This window comes from Anopheles nili, chromosome 2 (assembly GCF_943737925.1).
Source record: "Anopheles nili chromosome 2, idAnoNiliSN_F5_01, whole genome shotgun sequence".
NCBI classification, from domain to species: domain Eukaryota; kingdom Metazoa; phylum Arthropoda; class Insecta; order Diptera; family Culicidae; genus Anopheles; species Anopheles nili.
The window spans coordinates 60807359-60830301 of record NC_071291.1 but is presented as its reverse complement, the minus strand read 5'-3'; the positions used below and the strand labels follow the sequence as shown (position 1 = coordinate 60830301).

The following is a 22943-nucleotide window of genomic DNA, read 5'->3' as shown; positions in this document are numbered from 1 at the left end:
GCGATGCATTCTTTCTATGTTAAAGCATTATCAAACTCCATCTTTGTTTAGTTACATATCTTTATTACTTTCGCCATTGCCAAAACCAATCCGAGAAGGTAAAACAAAACGCCAAATCAACGGTTGTTGCTGGTGGTGGTCGATCGTTGAATGTAAATAATTTAAATGAAATGCGACAGGAGGATTGCTTGTGTTGCATGATGATAACGAAATTAATTTAAACTAAATGCATTGGGATAAAAACAATTGGCCGAAACGTTGGTGCATTCGATCGTCGGATTGGCAACTGGTCAGACGGCAACTCATTTTAGTCCTTTCGGCTCTCTTCGAGAGAGCACACATTCCGTTTACAGTGTTTAATGTTAATGTAGCGGTTCCCCGTGTTGGAGGGACAATTTACATGACCTTAATGCTAGAATGTTTTCTCCTCGCTTTCGCTCGCTCGCAAGTCTATTCATGTTTCTTTTAATCATTTGTTAGATTCGCCAAGCAAAACGCAAATAATATTAAAAAAAACATATTTAAAATACACTTCACGCTTGATAAGTAAGGAACAAATATATGTTTTCCGTAGCAATTCAACGCAACTGTGTTGCATTATTAGTTCGAACAGAAATGAAACCTCTCGTCCGCTCGTGTCTCGTGCCACCTGGATGGATGCCTTAAATTTAGATCGAATCCTTTGGATACGCGGAGTGGCGCACATAATTACAACCGGCTTCCTTAGCTGCTATTAGTGCAAAGTTTTGTTCGACTGGGGCTGGGTGGTTATGGCACCGCGTCTTAGAGAGATAAGGCATCACTCAATACTACTACCGGCGGTCCAGATCATGCTCATATGCGTAGCTTTCTTGCGCTTAAAATGACTAAAAATTAATTTATAACATACCCATTAAGAGGGACAACGTTCGCTCGCGGATGGTTTATCAATCAAATTTCTTACACATTCACAAATATATACCGAACGGTCATTTTCTACCTATCGAGCGATTCCTGCGGGATGTCCTAAGCCCTAACTATCTTAACCATATCCACGGCGTCGTTGGCTATTTCCGCTCGCGATCGGTATCGATTTATAGCAAAACGGGCGCATGGTGTTATTCCACCGACCGTCGGTGCATTCGAAGTAAGCGGCAGGTTGCAGGTGCACCGGAATATGATGGCCCTCGTTGCACTTCACCTGACACGCGGTCCCGTTCGGGACGATCAGCTCGTTCGAGGTGTTCTCGTTATCCTTCAGATCACACGCGAACCGGCCGTGCTCCGGGAGAATATCCAGCTGGCAATCGCTCGAACCGGGTTGTGCCTCACTATCGGCCGCGTAATCGTCGGAAACATCTTTTGGATGTTAAAGAAAGGTATTGAAACGTGCATATTTACCCACACGTGGTGGTTTGAAAATCTTACCATTAAATATACAGTACGGTTCCTCGCCTTCCCACAGCTCGTCCTCCCCGCACTCGACGTACGAATTCGGTCGGCTCAGATATCCGCCACTACGGCAGTGGAACGTACACCGCGATCCCCAGATGTTCTCCAGACTGCAGCTAACCTTCAGATCACGGTTCTTCGGCTTGTACCGGCGGCATTGCTTCACGACCACGCGATACCGCAGATCGCACGTCAACACCGTATTTCCCGTCTGCTTACTCACAACCTTCGCCAGGAAGCTGTACGGTGGCCCATTCGAATGCGGCAGGATAAAGTTCATTTTCGGACCAAAAAGTGTCTCCAACTCGTACAGATCCTTCGAGATCGGTCGACCATTGCAGGTGGACAAACAGGGTGGCTCAATAAGCACCCCATCGAGACCTTTTCGTGCGATCGCGGTTCGTTCCGGGGGACAACTAATGCACAGCTCACCGATGTTGGTCGTTTTCAGGTGCATCGGTGCACCGTGGCGTCTGGAACCAGGTCCACCACCACCACCACCGCCACCACCCATTTGCCCGACGTAACCCTTCCCGTTGTGCCGGTGACCCTGTGCGCGTCCATTTTTCCTTCTAGCCTCCGGTAACCGGCCACGATAAACCTACAAAAAAAATGCATTCAATCTGTGTTCAACCGCTCATACGGGTGGCCTTTACAAGGCCGTCTAGATCGCGCACAACCCGCAAACCGCGATCATACGTACCAGCGTGTCTTGTTTGGGGTTGAACGCGGACGTTCGATTTTGACCTGGTTCCAGAAACGCTTTGCTTCCCACTTCCAGCATTATCGAACCCTCCTGCACGTTCTTGTAGACCCTTGGATGGTGGAGATGTTGCTGCGGCACCGTGACCGGTGGAACTCTGTGGAAAAGCGTGGAAACGAGCTCGGATTAGCCACCTGAACGCGCAATCAACCCGCACCCGTAAGCGTACGTCTAAGGAACAACATCGAAGGGCCGTCAGGCCACGTACGTGCGCACGATCAACTCGACCATGGTTGGGGATAAGGATAGCAGCGCTTTTCGTTCGGTTGAGTGATTGCGTGATAAGCACACGTTTGTACGCGCGATGTAAATCAATAAACCGATAACCATCTCGCGGATGCACTTGTTGAGGAGAGACAAAAAGAAAAACACCAAACGCTGGCAGGAACATGGCGCCGCTTGTCACGCGTGCCTCTGATCGGTAACTCCGATTGTAGGGAGAATTCGTAGTGGAAAAGGGAGAAGGTTGAAGGAGGTTGAATGGAAATTTTCGCCCCATGCAAGGGAATACTGGCCAGATGTGCTCAAAGGGAGTGTGGGGGTGAGTTTTCGAAAGAGGAGAGAAACTTGCTTACCGATCGATCGATTTGCCGCGCGTTCTATGATAGCTGGGGAATACTTGTTCGCCGAGATACTCCGGGCCGGTGTTGCGTCCGGTTCGGACGACCCCAGTGCGATGGTGGTGCACGCGGTACGGGCGAATGTTGCGCCGTTTCGTCGGTACCTCCTTACCTGCGGCCAGCCGCGGTAGCGTGCCGTTTGTTTGCGGAGCTGTGCGTTTGTACGCGCCGGCGGTTCTGTTGAAGTGGAAATCGAGCAAGAAACTAGTACGAAGGGTACGGATTGTGTGCCTCGTTGGGGGAGTCAAACCGAACGATGGAAACCATCGCCTACTACGTGGGGTACGTTTGTGACGCCGAATGCATTTATGACGCCTGCCACAAGGAGCTGGTGTCCGGCCTACTGTGATGACCGAATAAATACACTTTTGCGGTGTAAGATGAGACCGATCGGCGTGTGTAAATACGAAACGCGAACCCAACACAACCACATTGGAGCCTGCATTATGGCTTCCACCCCCTCCCCCGCACGATATAGTTGGTAGATTAATGAGCCACCCTGTGTTACCGTGTTCACGTTCCCGTCTACTTATCTAATCTGCGATACGATGGCGCGTATTTATGTATCCCCCCTCGATCGTGTCCCGGCTTATGGGGTTCATAACTCAATCGAAGGCGTACCGATTCAAAAGACGGTTTTGTCGTGAAACCGGCGGGGTTTGTTGCGATCTACAGCGCCGTCTGGAGACGATCGAGCGTGCTTTACATGCCGGTAAGTGGATAAGCTATTGTGGCGTTTAACTTGAACAAAAACCCCTCATTGAGGGGAACGATTTAATGCTCCGGTTTTGTAAGAAGGCGTTTGATTTTCCATCTGGCACCGTAACAATCGAAATAAAGCGCCATAAGCACGTCTCGCGAGGGGTGATAATTAAAAAAATCTCCATCTGAACCACCCGTACGATCGGTGGCGCTCGTTACGGTGCGTTCTCTCGCGCGCTAATTCATTTCGGCTCTTCATTGGTTTCAATTATGAAATTAGCAAGCTTTATGCCGCCATGGAACCGGCGAACCTGGGACGGAAAAGGATGAGGCAGCAATTTATTTCGAATGGTAGTAATTACACACCAGACGCAACCAGATGATGGCGCACAAACGTGCCGTGGCGCTGGTGTGGGCCATAATCGGAAGCCGAGAAGAAGCCGACGAAGAGAAGAAAAAGATTTTTCCTTAAGGCGTGGAAAACTCCGGCACGGTGGAACCAAAACAGAAATGCGAATAATTACTCGCACGATCGCGGGGGATGCTGATCGGTTAATAATTCCCGAGCGAAATGACTGCCCGGGCTGCAGCTTCTGGCTGTGGGTATTTAGCTTGTGCACATTTTTTTTTCTTCTTATCACGGAAGCTTCGTTGGGGGTCCTGGCCGGGACTGGATCAACTAACACGTGCGTGTGCGTGGAATGAGGCCTCAACGACCCACCTGAAACCCGCCAAGCGCCTTGGCCCACTGACCGGCCGATGGGTGGGCAATTCTTCATCAATCATTCGCCATCCTTGTGCGCCAGCTGACGGACAGGGTGACGTTGAGCGCGAAGACTAAATGTTTGTTTAGCGGTGGAAATTAGCACGCCATAGTGGCCGGTTTGTGTGGGGAATGTACTTCGAACGAGCCGTTCGCCCAAGTACCCATTGGGTGGATTATTTGTCATCGCGCGGATAAATTGGTTTATTTAGAGATCAATGCAACGATTGATGACTATGCAAATGCAGCCGTTCTGGGCATGAATGCTGGTGAAACCTCACGAGGGGGCCAACGAACGGGACACGTCTCCGCGTTGGATTGGAGATATTTGCCAGCGAAACATGTCAGCGACCGAGCCGAGGTGTCCAATTAACCACCGATATGCCGGGCTCCGGGAAATGGCAAAATTGTGTACCAACAGCGGGTTGGAAAAACCGATTTAATGGTTTCTTAAAAGCATCCGCCAATGGAGGTGACGGAAAAATGGATTGCTTGTGCTTCGTCTGGACATGGTCCACGGGAAAAAAAGGGGTTGATCGATTGCTTGAGGAAGCGTTCGCTCTTGCGCGAGAGGTGTTTTAAGGGAAGAAAAACGATTTCACTGCTTCATGAGAGCCAGGCATGGGTTGTGGCCGTCGATACGCTAATTGACACATCACCGGCTAATCTAATCGGGACTGGCTTCCTGTTACATCTGCGAGCACGATCGGCTGTGGCGTCACGTCGGTTGATCCGGTGGGAACGTTAATTTGAATAAAATACATATAAACCACTGCACATTCATCTTGCCGTAAATTGCACCAACCACTCATGGAGTTGGTCAGTAGAATACTCGCTCGTCTGGTGGAACCAGTGGGTGTTGGTTCGTTAAAAAAAATGGTATTTTCAGTTGACACTTGCTACCGAACGCGTTGTAACAACCAGTACGGGAACGAATCCACGAATCCGGTTGGCAGATAAAGATGTTTTACGGGCTATTATGCCACGCTACAGGGCCCTAAAAGGTGTGCCATCGAGCCTCGCGGGCGAAGGCGTTGCATTACAGCACATTAAAGCCACCTGAGATTGCTTCGCGTGCAAGCCGCCCCGTGTGCCGTGCCGAATTAGTGCACCGATTGCACCAATAATTCACTTGTCGGATTTCGCCCGGTGGTCCCACACACACACACTCACTGGCTGGCGAAATAATCGAACCGGAAGGCTGCTGTAAAATTGCCGGACCCCAAGAGCTTAGTGCGCGACCCTGCGAGCAGTTACAAATGGAACCGCATAAACGCTAGATAAATCCAATGGCCAATAGCAATGTCAATTAATTAATTTTTCACCTCCTTTCAGCTCTTACTCCACCATCCATCGATGGGGGTAGTTCTTTTTTTTTGCAGCCTTTGCAAATCGGTGGCTTACACGCGTCCAGACGTCGGCACACAACGGCGGCGAAGGAACGGCTCAACTGAAGTAGAATTGAAAATTAACATACTCGGTTGCAACTTGCAAACGAGCAGGCACTGATGTTGCCCCTGGAAACTGCACCGACGACCTGCCATCAGAGGCGCAATCGGTTTGAGGAGAGCCCGCCGCGAGGTTGTGGTGGAGATTGATCTGTTCTAAGCAGAAAGTTGCTCAGCCGATCGTAGCCGTGGTTGCGATCGGTGCCAGGCGTCTTCGTCGTCGCGAGTGGAAGGATGTTTGCTTAAGTTGATTGGATTTTACTAACCCCGTATATGCATGAGCATATTTATTTTTTCTCTCGTCTAAATTACTTTATTACAACCCTGTGCGGGGGAATGTCGTAGCGAACCGTATTTGTGTGGCATTCCTGGTGCATTAAAAACGTTGCGTTTCATTGCGAAAGTGATAAACCGCGTGAGTGGTGCGATAAACGGGAGAAGAGGAAAAAAAATACAGAATGCCACCCGCTGTTAAATGATGTGAAAATAGTTCAGCAAACGGTTTCGTATTATCGTAAACCAACCAATCGATTTCGCCACAAATGGGGCCAATAATTTATTGAAAACTATTACCGATCGATTCATTAGTGAAGGGGGGAGGGAGATAGCAAAAAATACACGAAAAGAAAATGAAAAAAAACCATATGCTCTTTGTAAGGAAATATATCTTTTTCCCGCGCATAATCAAGCGGACAGATATTATGTCTTAATTATGACCCGTCCTGGAGCGATGAAAATTAGATGCAATATGTTATTAAGATTTTTTTAAGAGAGAGGGGTTTTTTTTAAATTTTCTCTCGATGCTGTTGTCGCCACCCCGTTCGGTTGATTTCTATTTGCACTGGAATGCGTTCGCGGTCACACGGCTTCGTTAGCTATTCATAGATTTTTTATCGAACTAATTCTCATGATCCATCCACGAGCTGGATCGTCTCAAACCAGCCATATTTGAGAACCTTCTTCCGTTCCAGTTTCAACGGGCGGGCTTCATCGCTAAAGCCTAATCTACGCCACATCGATTAGCCACGGCCATCGAGGGTTTCCGCAACACTGTAGTTGATTCGCACGCGCGAGAATGAAGCCTAAACCCCCCCCGGACTGGTGGCTAAACGAGCGCACCTAAACTGCACACCGCAGGATCATTAATGCAGATGATCAAACGATTGCTGTCAAACGGGGAGTGGAGAAGCTTTTTTTCTTTTTCTTTCGTTGATCTTCTCCCTCTCGATGGGTTGCCTTTTGTTTTCCACCCGGGCCAACCCTGTGTCCTGCCGTCCGTCGGTCGCGAAAAAGCGCTCTAATCCTATTAGCCCCGGGGAATGCAAATCGACGTGGCCAGTAGTAGGCTTCACGGTTTCGCAGCGTCCCACTCAGCGGGTCATTATCACCAAAAACCCGCCTGCGCTAACAGCATGGCATTGTCAGCGGACAAGCTCTCTCTCTCGATCGCATGCCTGGTTGCTTCTTTGTCTCTCTGTTGGTTTGGTGCAAATTATTTCTTTCCCCAGCTGGACTCGCACTAATGCACCATGCGGTGTGTTTTCACCACGGTGCCTTATTAATTAAGAAGTCCCGAGAAGGTCGCCCGCAGGCTCATAATCGGCGCTATTTTTTGTTTCGTTAAACCGTGAACAGTGCCGTTTGAAAGGATCACTAAGAAAAAAAACACCCCGATGCATGCAAATACCGATCGCTCCAAATATGAAATAAAGATTCGGCCTGAGTTGGGTAATAAAATAAAATAAAACCGACTTCGGTGGAATCGGTGTGTGTCTTTGGGGGGTATGAATATGTAAAATAATGCGCCACGAGTTTTTATGAAGCGGAAGGCAAACGGCAGGACCTCCTGGGGTGGCGCGATTTAACGCTTGACATCGCGCCCCATCGCCCTAAAAAGGGGTTGAACGGCGTCTATTAGTTGGGGAGGGTTAATAATTTTAACGTCTGCGCGCGCGTACATCATTAAAAATTTTCAAGCAGCTCTCTTTCGGTTTACGAGGGTGAAATTTGAAGCCGTTACCATCCGCACGTTTAGGTTAAAGGAGGGAGAGAGAGCGAGATACGGTGCACGTGAGGATCGTCCACGATCGCCGCTATAAATCAGTTAAATTATGCTAGAAATCGCTTTTCCTGGATGCCATCCCTGTGGACGTTTCGTGCGTTTGTGCATCTGCTCTCGAAGGATGCGAGCGAGCGTGATTAAAAGCGTTTGATAAGCGACCATGCGGGGCGTACATTTTGCGGCGTGGAAAGAGATCGACTAACGACACCAACACACACACACACGTAAGAGCGCAATGGTGCAGGATGAGGCAGGCGACAAAAAAAAGGCACAAAAGGACGCAAACCTGTTCGCCGTTCCAATGGGTGCATTCGATGGTGTTTGGTCAGGATCGGCACTTCTCGGATGGCACGTTGCAAGGGGCAGAACTGTAAAAGGAAAAAAGCACACAAAAAAAATCATGGGATTGAATCATGAAAGCAGGTAAAATACTCGAATGGAATGGAACAAAAAACCCCAGAAACATGCATAAATCAACACACAGGCACACGATCGGCTTAAAATGGACCACAATCCCCTGTGGGTGGGTGGGAAATTAATACCCCTAAATGCAACAACCCCCACCCCTTTTGCGTGTGGGGTTTTACACCGCGCGCTGTACGGTTAATTATTTATGATTTGTAATCCCGCGGCGTGGAGCGTTCCAAAGTGCGAAATAAATCTGTCGCCAAAATTCCATCGCCTTCACGGCAGCTATTCAGCTTTAAACCGGCGGCAGCAATGGGTCTCACTGAGGGATTCTCGCGAACACGGACCCGATCGGTACGGTGCAAAAATCATGAGTAATGTGACATAAGCGGTATAAACATATGTGATCATTAGCGCAAAAACACGATTTTACGGGGCGTAACGATTTCACGCCTGCGATCGCCGCAACTTTAAACTTTTGAGAAGGCACAATTACACGATCGTACATGCCCCACTCACGTTGCGTTTCGGGGGTGCTCGACCAAACCAAGTTCGGTAATGGAGCAATTTGTTACGTGTGGATCGAGCCGAAAGAGGACAATCTCGAGGATCCCCGTTCGATGTACAATGTAGCTGAATGTCCGTTCCTCCCAAAGGGTGGAAAGCATCATAAATTACCCGTGTGGCTGGTGTGCGTTTATTTAAATTTGACCGTGGTAATCGACAGCGTAATTGAAAAAGTGACAATCTCAACAAGCAACAATAGTCGGCATAAACGCTACCACCGGTTGGCCGTGTGCTGTGTGCGATCGTCTGTGCGTTCGATGCGCCCCCGTAGATAAGGTAGCAATCAGCTAAGAAGCTGTCAACAAATTGAATAATTATCATTGACATTAATCTCTCTCGGCCCATTCTACGCAGGGTTTATTATAATAATTTTTTTTTTATAACTCGCACGGGCCGCCTGTCGCACCTCCATATATCATGGCATCATTATCTGCCCGAGCGGATCGGGCGGCGTATTCATATGCATGAGCGGGTTAATACTTCATTTCTCGCCCCAAAACCGCAACCTGCTTTTCCGTTTCGATGGGCCAGCGGAAAGATAAAACTCTCGCCCCACGAATCTCGAAGTGCATCTCGGATGCATCCCGAATGCGGGTCTTCAGTCTCTCACTCTCTCTCACTCTCTCTTTGTCTGCCTCTCGCTCGCTCGCGTAGAGTTAATTAAGCCGATAGCAGTTTATTAAGCTCGATCGATGGCGGCGTCCACGGGACATCTCGTTGATGCATCTTTTTTATTTCTTTCTTATTCGTTTAATTTCCGCCTCGTTCGGCTACCGAAGGAACGGCGTTAGAAGGAAGGAAAACCTCGTTAGCCGTCATTACGGACGTGCACATAATGAAGCGGATGTGGTAGGTGTGGTGTAATGTTCGTCGAGGTTTTACAGAAAGGAGTTATTTTTTTTTTCGTTTAAACAAGACAACAGTCTCTTGGTGGGCTACCGGGAGAGCAAGAATGGAGATGGAGAAGAATGGATAAGAGAAAACCGCTCCAAATTAAAAATAAAATCACGCTGGAAATGGGCTGTTAACTAAAGCACCGGAATGTGGCACATTGACCGATTCGACGATAAGAAGGACCGGTTTCTCGTCCCTGCGAGGTATGTGAGTGTGGTTAAGATTTTTTTTTGCTTAATTTGCACAAAAAAAAACAACAACTCATCAACACACAAGCACAAGAAATATTCGCCCCCGATCTCACTATCGTCCGGAAGGTTGTGCATTCCTTGCAACGCTTGCTTCGATTGGTTTTGGAGCATATCCAATGCGCGCTATCTCGGCGCGACGAGAAACAATAAATAAACGCTTCGTACGCCGAACGGCGTGCGTAATCAATTTTGCTCGATAGCGATGACCTAAATTTAGCGGGCAGACGTTTCCGATTGCATCCGCCAGGAAGTGGAAAACCACCGACCGGGCTCCTTCTTGAACGTGATGTCAGCGCATTGTGGCGTGATGGTGGAATTCGAATCCATTGGAATCTGTTCCGTGATGGGTGGAATGTGAAGAGGGTTGTTGCGTTTTGCTACAACTCAATTACATCCCGGCCTTTCTGTTTCGTAAGATTTTTTGCGACTTGTACGTGATAATATGACGACATGCGGAGTCCCGCGCTTTGACATTTCGTGCCCGGGCGGTGATCGCGGCCTGCTTGGATCAGCTTCATTTCGCGAACGCAACTAAACGCGGTGGCTGTCGTCGCTAATTAATTCCTTCCCAAACGGTAACGATCCATTTCGATCGTGTCCGCACGCGAAACGCACCGCGTGAGCCAGCCTATAATCATCTGCGCAGCCCACGGCAGAGGGCAAACTAATTTTGGGGCTGCACTGGCCGTTCGCGTTCTGTTTTGGCGCAAAATGGCGGCATTGACGTGCGGCAGCATTGAGCAATGGAAGGCGAACGAGATGACGATTTGTCGAAAACCAAAACCAGCATCACCAGGCACACGGCTAGCACTCGAACCAGCCGTACAGTGCTGTGAATTATGAGCAGCTACCGTCAATTAGAGCGTCAAACTGTTTTTGGCAACTGGCCACCGACGTTCGTTAGACGCGCACTGCATTACCCCGGTGCATCTGCAACACAATATGGTGTAACGGGTGTGCGTCACGTTAACCTCCAAGCCCACCGAGCAAGCAACCTCAATATGCAACAATTTCGCGTCGTCATCTCACGGGACTCGCTGGTCACAATCGACCAGGTTCAGGTTCTCGCATCGTCAGCTGCATAGGGCAGGGTAATTGTGATCTTTTGTGAGAGCGATTGCACTCTAATTGAGTCCGTGTGGGGTTTCGATTGCAGATGCAAACCGATCGGCTGGCCAATGACAGGGCAAATTGCATCCTAGCGGGTTGCCGACGCGTGTGGGCTTTCCTCCTTCACCGGGAAGGACCCTTCCGACGTTCGATGTGACCCAACCGGGGTCTGATTGCGGTCTTCACACCCGAGTTCTCGAGTTTGACACGATTGACACTCGTCGAGCTAGTTTCCCGTCGAGCGTGCAATTGCAGTCCGCCTTTTTTTTTCTCTCTCCCTTCGGTGAGGGCAATTTCACGGGTCAAGATGTCTACTCGAACTAGCCCAGTGGAAAAAGGGCCCACCACTCTTGTGAAGTGATACAGTTCACCCACTCACTGGCGGACGGCAAGTACTAGTTTTCGCACTTCATCAAAAAAAAAAACGGGACGTAAGGATCTCCTTGTTCCCTCGAGAAGTTTACCCCAAGCACTGTTTATTACCCGACCCAGCTGAATGAGATTTAAAGACCCCGAGTTTCTTGGAGGTTCAATACCGATCGTTCCTGCACGCGGAGAGTTGGCCTTCGCGTTATGATTTATGAACCGCTGTTTCGTGCCGTTGGTTGGGGTTTTTTGGCGGGATTTGTGGCCACGGCTACCATTCAACCGATGGGGCCATGTGTGTGGTTAAGCTGCAACCCAGCGGGAGGTGAATTAGTTTTCCTTCACTCCACGGCCTGACCCACAAGCCCCCAGGGGGAAGCCATTTAAACAATGCTCCTTAACGCTTCCCACCTTCCAAGTGGCTGGTTTCGAGAGGTGATGCAAGAAAAAGGACTCACCGGCGTGTGTGTGCTTTTTTTTTGTTTCGTTTCATTCGTGCGGACACAAATATTTGGACCAATCGGCATAAATCTATTAGCGGTTCAAAAAACGGCAATCAAAACACTCTCCACCGGGAGTCCTGATGGCGTTGTGGTCACGCGGTCCCTGGAGGAAGCGGAGGAGTTAAAAACCAATTTTTCTTGATTTTCCAGTGCCAGCCAAATGACCACGCTCGCCAGGTAGATCCTTTGTTCCAACGCGTCGAAAATCGGCCCTCAAAAAAGGGCAACCCCGGCGACGTCTATATTTACGATCGCCGAGCCGAGCCGGAAAGCAAGCGTGATTTACTGCACACGATGGAGTTTTTTTTTGATCCCCTGCATTTATTTCCCTCACGACGCATATGAAGGTTTAAATTTGTTTTACATTCAATTTGTTCGCTGTACGACGCGGCGGCGAGGACTGCCTGCGACGGTGGCTAAAAGCATCTCGAGGGTGGCGTATGATCGCGATCGCGAAACGTCCGTCGTCGGGCGGCGAATGACTTTTTGCCCGAGGGTGTAATCGAAATTTACGGCTGTTTATATGGGATTTTGATTTCAAAGGTGCGTTCCCGAACCATCAAACACCAGCTGGAACGACAAGTTCTAGCCAACCGGAAAAGTCGGTCACCGGGGTTTTTTTTAAATAATTAAAAGCTTTCACCGCGAACCATTAGCAATTAGTATTTTTAGCGGCAACGGAATTAATTGGCCCACCGCGCATGATATGACATCTCGCGGTCACCATTGGGTCTCAAAAAAAAGGAAAGGATCGTGAGAAAAAACCCATACAAAACACGCACCCCCGATCGCGATCGAGGGAAAGTGCGACAGTGCGAAATGTGCGGAGAATGAAACAAATGTACGCCGGACTAAAGACTTCATCATCCGCGGTGTTCTCGCGATATCCATCTGCGGATCGTCGGAGCCAACTGGTTGGCTCATGATGGATGGCGTGTTTTGACGATTTGCTAGGCGTTAATCTTAAATGCCACCCTCGGCTGCCGGGCGAGAGGTTCCCACCCCCGTGGGGGTTTGTTGGCGCCCCTCGTGGCGCCCCGGGACGATAAAATCGCGATCGCGGTGCGATCTCGTACTTCATGAATATCGTTCGACAAAGGCGAGCGGTGCAAGGTTCCCGGGCAGGGTCGGTGGGCAAGAAGGACATTAATTCAACCGACGGATGAATTCATTTCGCAGCTCTGGACATTATACATTACAACGCCGAATTGGCGGGCCAGAAAAAAAAACGTTGGCTGAAATCGAAATGAGCTACATTTAGTTACCGTTCACGCAGGCTGTCAACATGTTGGCGTTTTTTTTTCTTTCTATCTCACCCTGCTTGAGGAATTACTTCCTACGCAAATCCCCCTTTTTGGCAAAAGGTGCCCGAAATAGGGGGAGTCTACCTTTGAAAAGAAAAATATATAGCGAGTACCAACATGGAACCGCTGCGTGGATGATTTATTCGCAAACGTACCGAGAAATGTGGATTTGATACGTCAAATTTGGTGTGCATCAATTCACCCGGAAAAACATGTGTTTTATGTGTGCGTTTTAATGGCATGGTTGGAGGCATTAATTCCGCTTTCCCCAAAGGGCAGCGAGGGATCGGAGTAGCGCTCCCTTTCTTCTTAAAATAGCCAAATGCAACCAAAGCCGTCCTCCTGCCGATAGACGTGCGGCGGTACATTTAAATATTTGTTTATCAAATAGTTTCCCACTTGTGGCATGGTTCGGTTTGATTTTAGCGCATGATTAATTTGTTTTATTGAGCGTACGGGGGCGGTAAATATTTGCACACGCCGCTCGACCTTGGGATGCCTCGCTGATGTTGCTGCTGCTGGTTCGCCAACGCTCTCTCTCGAGCTTGAAAACGGACGAAGTTTGCAAAAAACCCTATCCACGGCGGCCCAGATATGTCGGGGTTCGTTGACGTTGCGGTCGGGACGAATCGTTGCGATCGATCGAACGGAGATCCATCAAATCGCTCAATAAATTCGACACCATACTGTCAACCCTGTACGGCCAGATGAGCGTGCGGTTTTTGTTGCGAGTCCTATCGGCCCCGTTGAGTGGAAACATGCGTTTTTTAAAACCCCCGGCCAAGTGTCGCGCCGTGTTTTGTGCCCGAGAAAATGGTGCGCTTGCTATAAATCGAGCATTTAATATTTACTTTCCACCAGCGGGCACTTTAACAACCGCTCAACCACGGGTCGGCATTTGTGTTTGTGCATCCGTTAGCGCACTGGCCCTTTTCTTTTTTCTTTAACGCATGCTAGCATCATTCATGTTACGGTTGCGCTGGTTCGCGATCGTTCGACCCCGTCTGGTGGATAAGTGGATGCTTCACCAACGTTGCGGTTCCATAGGCCGAGGGGTTAGAATTTTTGCTAAATAAACACCCAACACGCCACGTGCGCCAAATGTGCGCGGTGATCGTGTTTGCGAGATCTTGTTTGTTTGTGCTTACAAAAAAACGAGCAAAACGCACTTTCGCAGAGCGAGTTTCGAGCGTTGCGGGTGATTTTTGTTCCCATCTTTTTGATTGGCATACCTCGCACAAGCCATCCGGGTGTAGTTTATTTAGAACGAACGCGTAAACGAAATGATCGCTTCAGGGAGGATGGGAGTTTTCTGTTTTTTTGGGTCTCTCTCTCCGCCGGGTAAATGATCTGTTAAACAACGCGGCTCGTTAGCCGCAACGATTGACGTAAGATTCGCGAGGATCAAACACTTGTGGTTTGGCTTTTTTCCTCTCATATCATCACCGAGAGTAAGTGTGAAGTTTTTCCTTCAATAATGTGTGGAATTTTCACCACCAATTCACTAACTGAATGAAAAGAATCCTTCATTGCACTTTGTTACACCATCTGCGGATGGCTTGTAGGCCAATGGATCCAAACTCCCTTTCGATTGAGCTTCCTGCCGATCTAATGACGGTGTATTAAAATCTCATCCATCTCAGTTTTCCCGCTGCTCCACCGTACCCAAGACAGTGACGCATCAATTCGTCCTGGTAACCTCGCCACCACGAATGGAGACATCCACCGTTGGCCGAGTCGGGAAGCGAGTCTTTAGAACAATCCAAACGCGAGCAGCCCCCACCGAGGCAATGGTGATGGTGATTGATGGCGGTCACTTAAGTGAATCTAATTTCCTCGACCCGCGACAGCACCGCGACACGTACTAATTAAACTACGAACCGGCAACAGGGCCGGCTTTTGCAGTTGGTCGGAAAAATCGCTTCGCGTCGAGGTTTTGCAATTGTGGGGATTGTTTTGTGTGGTGGCTAAACAACAGCACTACAGAATGGTGGTGACCGGTGGTCGGGATCTATCGGCGCCATGATTGCACGCCATGGGTGCGCGATCGCATCTTGCGTTTGCTTAATAGATTATTACGTGCACATTGTTTTGCGAGGGCAAACCCCACTCGGAAGGGCTGTTGACAAGGGCTAAATAGTGCACGCGATCGTTCGACTGGATGGGAGGTCGCGATCGGGCTTGATTGGGTGAACTGCTAACCGTACTAACGATCCGGTGATTAGTTGCAATGGCAGCGTGTAATGGATATATTGGTGACCACTGATGGTCAAAGTCGTCAGCTCGCACAAAGCGGAAGCGATATGAGCATGTCGCTTAATATATATGGGGCACCTTTTGCTGCATCTCTTCTGAACAGCCACCGATCGCTCGCTCTCATCTTAAACGGTGTTTGTTTTTTAAATTTTCCCACCCATCAAAACGTCCGCTTTCCACCGGATAGCGATCGCGACAAAAGCAAACCCCGCTATGCGTCACGATCGTGACGATCGCGGAAACTGCCACCGGACCATGCCGAATGCACATAAACAAGCCATTCTGTCGCGCTGTTGCTAAATAACGACACAATCTTTGTCGGGCCGTTTTGCGTGCGGCCTTTGCCGTTCGGTTTTTTTTTATTTAAATGTGGTCGCGTGCTGGTCGCACCGAAACGTAGCGCCACGTTGTTGTGGTTCCCTTTCCGAGGAGTTTGCAAAAGCAAAGACTTGGCCCGGTTGTGAGCCACCCTTGGGAGCCTGCAGCAGGGGGGGGGGCCAAGGTAATGGTGGGTGAAATTATGATTCAATCACGGGCGTAAATAAAATCGTTGCAATCGCGTTGAATTTTAATTGACTGTCATATCGGAACGTGTCATCTCGGATGCTCTCGGATGCTAGTTGGGGTTGGGTGTGCGAGATGCGGCCAGTCTCTGGTGGGAAAGGGACCGCTCAAGCAACTCGCCCTTCTGGTTTTTGTGACAGCGGGGAACCCATCCTAGCCGGGATGGTGAACCCAGAAGCGCCCATTACTAGACCTGCCAGACCTGCCGCCACACCAGAAGTAAGCCATCTTGCGGACGGTTCGCAGACACGAACGATTTCAGACGGACTACTCGAACGAATGCGATAGTTGCGATTTATTGAATTCGAGGGTTGTCCGGTTGAGGGGTAGTCGGGACACCCGGTCTCGGTCTCGCCGAAAGGTCACCGAGGTTAATGGAGTGTGATTTTAGCGATGACAGTTTCCAAACTGTCCACCCGCGCACCGAGGTCGTAGGATTCCGTTCGTCTGGGCGGCCACTGTATCGGCTACCGAGGAGAGCTACCGTTCAATGAGGTTAATTTGTACGGTTTGCGATCGGTTTGCGATCGGTGTACAGTGCGTCGTTTTAGCGCCATGTACTCCCCGAAATCATCGTACAAGCCGCTCGATTGCCGTGTGGACAAGGGTTAATTTTAGCAAAACTGCAATCCATCAGTTCAGGTGGTTTCGCTTCCACGGCACGTTTGAAGATCATCGATCTCTGGCACAGGGTAGCGGTCGAATGGCTTTTTTTTTTGGGCGCATTCTCCCCAAAAGAAACGTCTGCCTTTGCAAGTTTGCTCGGTGGGAATCTCGGTTGTTTGCGGGTGAATTTAAAATATTTTAAAAGAAAAGATACCTAAAAATAGACCACCACAGGCCGCAGGGGTTGTTTTGCCGCGGAACGCCAAAATAAGAAATGAGTAATTAACTAAGCCGACTCGTGTGAAGACGTACGCGATCACTTGTTTGGTTGGTTCGCCCGTGAACTTGCGGCTACAGCAGCTACGTCCGAATGCTGGGGTGCTGAGTGATGTTTCGATCACTGAACACGCCCAAAGGGAGCGTTTAATGCGATCTTTGTGATTCGCTCCATGGCCCTCGATCGATCGACCTGTGCGTAGGGTTTGTGTTATGACTTCGGACGATTCGGGACGATCCGCTTTTGCCGGTGTTATGGCTATCTTAGATACGTCCTTCCACTGCCGTGCCGATGGATCGTATTTCGTCCGCGGCGTATGGAATCGGTGGGATGCCGACCGCCTATTTACACCTCATTTAAATGCGTCCGCATCTACGGACGGACGTACGGAGGACGGTAGTAAAAAATTGGGCGATCATCATCGATCGATCGGTTGTGGCATCGAATCGGCAGGTATCAGGTTCGGAGACGGAGCCGTTTTTTTTTATTCGTCAGGGACGGGGTTTTAATTATGCGATGAGGGTTAGCCCCCCCGAAAAAAAGTCCCCAAAAGGTTCCCGAAGGTCGAAGTTAGTTAGCGTTTGCATAATAAACCGATTTAATTTAACCAAAGCCCATTGAAATGATAATTTAATTACCGCGGCGAGCCGCGTGGCTGCAGTGTAATTATTATAAATGTTTCTGTCTCGAAAAGCAAAAAAAAAACATATGAAAATGATAGTTTTCGGGCCTTAATGAAGTTTACAGTGTTTATTAGAACCAGTCGGGTGGGTATCGGGTTTTCCTGTGATTATCCGCCCATATGGTGCGGTTTACTGTTTAGCGAGCTAGCGAAACCGTTAAATTGCTCAAATATTTGGGAACCTACAGTAAACACCATCCCCCACCCGGGGGGTATCGTTTTCCGAGCTATTAGAAGCACATCTCCGTTCCGATCGATCGCAAACGAGAAGCCAGGGATTATGAGTGCGTAAACATTTGCATACACAATTAGCACCGCGAAAGCACGCTCTCTCGTCTGAAGGAGGCGCTAAAAACCGGCCCGTTGACAAATACGCCACCACTTTCAAGAAGGACGTACTCGAAAGTGCGGTAAAAGCATCCAAACGGTTCAAAAAGCACAACGGCCCATTATACGGAGTGCAAAACGAACCACTCCATCCGCACGGTGGTGATTTTTCCGGGTTCAATGGGAACGTGTTTACGCTTGGGGTTACTTTGTACCGTAAGAGGGAAAATAAAGTCCCTGGAGCCTGGAGGAAACAATAGTACAAATCGATTTACGCTTAATTCCTTCGTTATCAATCACACTCGTCACCGGTGTGAGATTACAACGGTCGTGACGTGCCACTTACGCCCCCAAATCTCCTCCCCTAGCTAGACCCTTTAGGTTCAAAGGTACGAAGGGTGTTTGAAAAGCCCGCAAGCCAACCAACGAGACGCCAACGATTTCACCGGCCTGTGACTCGGGAAAACAATATGTTCATCAGGGCGAACACATTATCGCTTTAGCACGAGCGTAGCCTCCCTTTTTGAGGGCGCCTTTCCGCGTACGATCTACATCTACCGGGGCTTTTTTTCCCCAATCCTTCACGACCGCAAGACCTGAGCACCGGATTCCAGCCAGACTCCAACGACGTCGGTGCGTAGCGGCATCCATAGCCTGCAGAATGCAATTAAATTTCAATTTCTCTCCCCTAACTTTCGCAGCGGTTGCATCGTGCGTCTGGCGCTTTTTTGCACCGAAGCCACCATACTTGGGCGGCTCGTTCGGTCCAGTAAATGCACCGTGAGTAATGGCTAGCCATTTGTCAGGCCGCAGGGCTTTCGCCAGGATGAACGCGAGCTAAAAATGAAGCCATCCATTTCTCCAACACCTTCACCGTGTCGCTGCCGAAGACACGCCACCAGGTTTGCTCGGGTCACGCGTGAACCACGGATAGTATTATGCTAATTTATTAAAGTCTTAAAAAATGATTACTTCTATTACTAACGCCCACCAGCAGGGAGCATCTTACCAACCCATTCGCACGAACAGATAGTCACTCAAATAAACGTTAAATTTAACGACCAAAAATGCCACTTTAAACGGTTCCCGCCGCGGTACGTTCGAGATCTAGTAACCATTGCTCGACCTGTGTCATTAGCAGATTGACAGTTTGCTCCACCGCTGACAGATCAGTGGTCGCTTTAGAGTAATGTTGATCTTTCGGCATGTTTCGATCCCACCCCCGCGGTTAGTATACCACCGGTTCGGTTGTCTTCGTTTGCTAATGTTATGACTTACCCGTCAGAACGAACAGCGCGGCCAGGACGAACAGAACGATCATTTGTCGCCCGGTTGACAAATGGTGCCGGTGCGGATGGCGATGCCGTTTCGCCGGCCCACCATCGCGTGGGGTATTTGCTGACATTTCGCGTCCCACCGATCGGTCAGCAGCAAACCAGAAGGCGGGTGTGTTTAGAGTTACGACACTATCACACCGGTGGACACCGGGAATTTCCGTGTCCCGCGACCGATTAACACTTTCACGATCACGATCCTCGCGCTTGCGGTGGTGCTAGAGCTGCGACACTGGATGGATTGGAATCCTGCGGAAAACGAACACAATCATTATGCGAGACGATGCGTGGGTTGTGACGCCGTTCCGAGGGCACGTTCTAATTTGCTGACGTGCGGATCTTTAGCTGGCTCATGGTGATGGAATTTTTGCTGCCCCACGCTGCAAGTCACACGCGGACGTTCGTTTTCCGGACGTTCGTCTTCCGGACGTTCGCCTTTCCGTTTCGCTTCTAGTGTTCCGCTTGCACGCTCGCAAAAGGGCGTGTTGGAAATGCCTCTCACAACTCTATCGCTTTCCCTGTTTGATCCCAGTGTGTGTGTTGTCAACCGAAACATGCGCCCTTACACGCACCGTCCGTAGTTTGTTAATTGTCATCCGCTATGATTTATGCGCGGACCCCTCGAGCGATCGTCCGGAAGAAGGGACAATAATGGGTTGGCGTGGTGATTTTTCTTTCTCTCGCCAAAGCATTACACGTGAGTGTGCACACGAGCGAGCGCGCGCGTGCGATCGGTCGTTTGTTTTTAAACAAAAAACCCATTAACGGTTAAGGGTGTTTCGCGGGTGTACATGTCGCCGGATTATTTTAATCTTGTAGGGACACGTTTATGTTTTTTTCTTGCTTTTTTTTCTCCCTCGGACGTCAAACGAATGTCCACAAACATACAAAGGCACACACAAGGCACCCGCGTGGTGCTAATGACGAATGATGGACCCTCACGCCGGCTCGGTCACAATTCACGCGTGATCGAGTATGCAAATCATCACGCACGCATTCGGTGATAAATTGTGTTTTAGCTAGCTTCCCGCCGTATGTAAATCTCGTTCCAACGGCACGGAATCGCGCTGGATTATAGAAAAAGCCAAAAAAAAAAACAACAACACAGGGCTTTTTCGGGTGTTTTTTTTCCCCGTTTACCTAATTATAACATTCCAATCCTGAGATCCAGAAAACAATCGGTACGACCCCACCGAACGGCGCTCGACTCAAAAGCGCGTGGGAAAAGCCATTCACGAATCAAGGGACCTTTGAGGAAAGGGAGGCTATTTTTTTGGACGTCCGCGCCTCTGCGCGTGTGTCTTGCCGAATGACAAATAGCGAAATAATCTAATCATCCATCCCGCCGGCGTAGGTCCCGCCCGGTGATGCGGGAAGTGGCTGGACATTTGTCATGTCGGGTGGGGGTTTTTTTTTTTGGGAAAGGTTTTTTTTTGGTGCCCATTCTCTGTCTCTCGTTTCGTTCGCTTGTTGTTTTGTGCGTGCGTTCACCGTGCACTACCTTTTAAAGTATGCGAAATGTGTTGGATCCGGTAGAGAGCATGCCCGAAGCAACTGGTGGCTTGTTTGGTTTAATTTCCATCCACCAAAACAAGTCAACATAATCGACACAAATCGTAGCGATTGGTTAATTGGAAAGCATCTGCAACACGCAAACGAAGCTGAGAAACAATGCAAAGCGTGGCTTCATGCATTCGTTGCATTCTAACCACGTCCCGAGAGGTCGTGCATTCGATAAAACCCCCAGACACTTGCCAGCTGCAGCGTGCTAGGGTGGGGCCATTTTCATGACTTTAATTGCACGATTCACAGCATTCATCAATCCAGGCGTCTCCATCATTTTTTGTTGTTTTTTTTTTGGCAACCTTCCGCAGGTTGCACCGACCGAGAACACTTTGCATGCGTGCTGACACGCGCTGCTTAATGCTTATGGAACGATGCTTAGCCGCTTGCATACCTAATACTTTTGCCCATCAGGCGCACGTGGAGAAAGCTTGCATAATGGACGTTTTTGAGACTCATCGTCTCTCCCGAAATATGAATGCGAAAAGCGACTTTTATGACTTTTTAATCGATCCGGCATAGGGTGTGCTTTCTTTTATCTTCTCTCTTTTTCCCGTGCTCAGATCGAGACGATTTATTGGAACCGCAAAACGGCAAATCATTAACGTTTGCTCGGCTGGCGCCATGTTGTGGGTTAATAACGGCACGTTAATATATGCGCACCCGGTCGCGATTTATGGATTGTAGTTTTGGTGTTTTTTGTTTTTGCCCTCCCACCAGGACCCCAAACGTCGGAACGTCGTTTCGTGTCATTTGCTTGCGGGCCCCATCGAATGCGGGAACCAGAAGCGTGAACGCTGCGTGACTTAAACCGTGCTAGCCAGAAACCATAACGCACCAGCGATTAAAGCGATTTCACGATGTCACGTAAAGCACCGCCCGGTCGATCGGAGGTTGCCGTTGTTTTTTATGGGACTTTAATTAAATTGCCCATCTAATCGTAAAAAAAAACCCCAAGAGCTCACCGAGAACCACGGGTTGCGTTCGTCTCCGGACCGGAAGAACGAGCCCGAACGGGCGCTGTGGATCTTGGCTTTTTACGACACGCGTCAGGTTTTGCGCAAAAGCGCCCGTAAAATGGCCACGCGGGTCGGTACCATTAATGGCAAAGGTCGTGCCAGGCACGGGATGTCAGGGCTCCGGTCGCCGGTTGATGATCATTTACGCCAACATTCACGACCATTTGGCATTTGGGGTTTGGTATCTTAAAATATTTTAATTTAAGCACACTCACGCACATTAGTGCAACCCCGCGGTGGCATAAGTTCTCCGGGGGGAAAATGCGTCCGATTCCAGCATCCTGGACGTGTTTAGGCAATCAGTGAGGACAAAAAGCTGCCCGGGAATGCACGCTTGATAATAAACCCAATTATTCGATCCTGCTTTACGAACGGTCTTCCTCCGGTTGCGGTGCATTCCGGTGCAATATGGGGCGACAGGTTTATGGAGTACCGTAATCAAAATGAAATATGACGGAACCGGGCGGGATGTTTTTGAAAATATGCCGCTACATAGGCTGTGGCTCTGTGGCTGGGTAAGGATGCAAATAAGCTTTTTTTTTTAGAGAGAAAGAGAGAGAAAGCAATTAGCCCCAGACGGGGTGATTTGTTTGAGCTCCTGTTCGTGGTGACAAACGAACGGCGAAAAAAAAAATGGACACATATGTTCAGATTATAATACGATTAATCGACAACTCGGGCCCATCTGTGCGCTATTTTCCATTTTGTGGTGAGTAGTGGCGCGTTTACCCGCACACTTTAGATTCTTTTCCATTTTAAGCTCGTTATGACGTGTGGTAAAAGTACAGTTTCGTTAAGCTTAACGCCAATATTTACGAGTTAAAACACTGGGTTTTAGCACAGCACGCAAATGAGACCGCGGTTGCGTGTAATCGGATTAAAACCTCGCCGGCCTGCTGCGATTGGCTTTCGCTCTCTGGTTTTTAACTCAAGCATCAATGGATCATACCGTGCATAAATTATGCAATTTTAATACGCACTATTTTGCTGTCTCGCCGCTTAATTCACGCACAAATTGGACGCAGCCCTTTGTGTGGCTCGTGGGGGCACACAAAAAGAAGAATTTATTACGCCCCGTTCGCCCGTTCGTTGTCTTAATTTTCCGCCCCAGGCTAATGAGTGC

General features: G+C 49.2%; 1 protein-coding gene across 1 annotated transcript; it reads right to left on the bottom strand.

The window, feature by feature from the left end:
* Positions 1-68: 68 nt before the first annotated feature.
* LOC128730654 (uncharacterized) lies at positions 69-19447 on the bottom strand. The gene is made up of 6 exons (XM_053823728.1): positions 19183-19447; positions 8076-8157; positions 2770-2991; positions 2135-2291; positions 1408-2032; positions 69-1338 (listed from the first exon to the last, which is right to left on the bottom strand). The coding sequence occupies exons 1-6, from the start codon at positions 19307-19309 to the stop codon at positions 1022-1024; spliced, it is 1530 nt and encodes a 509-aa protein (XP_053679703.1). The 5' UTR covers positions 19310-19447; the 3' UTR covers positions 69-1021.
* Between the last annotated feature and the right edge of the window lie 3496 nt (positions 19448-22943).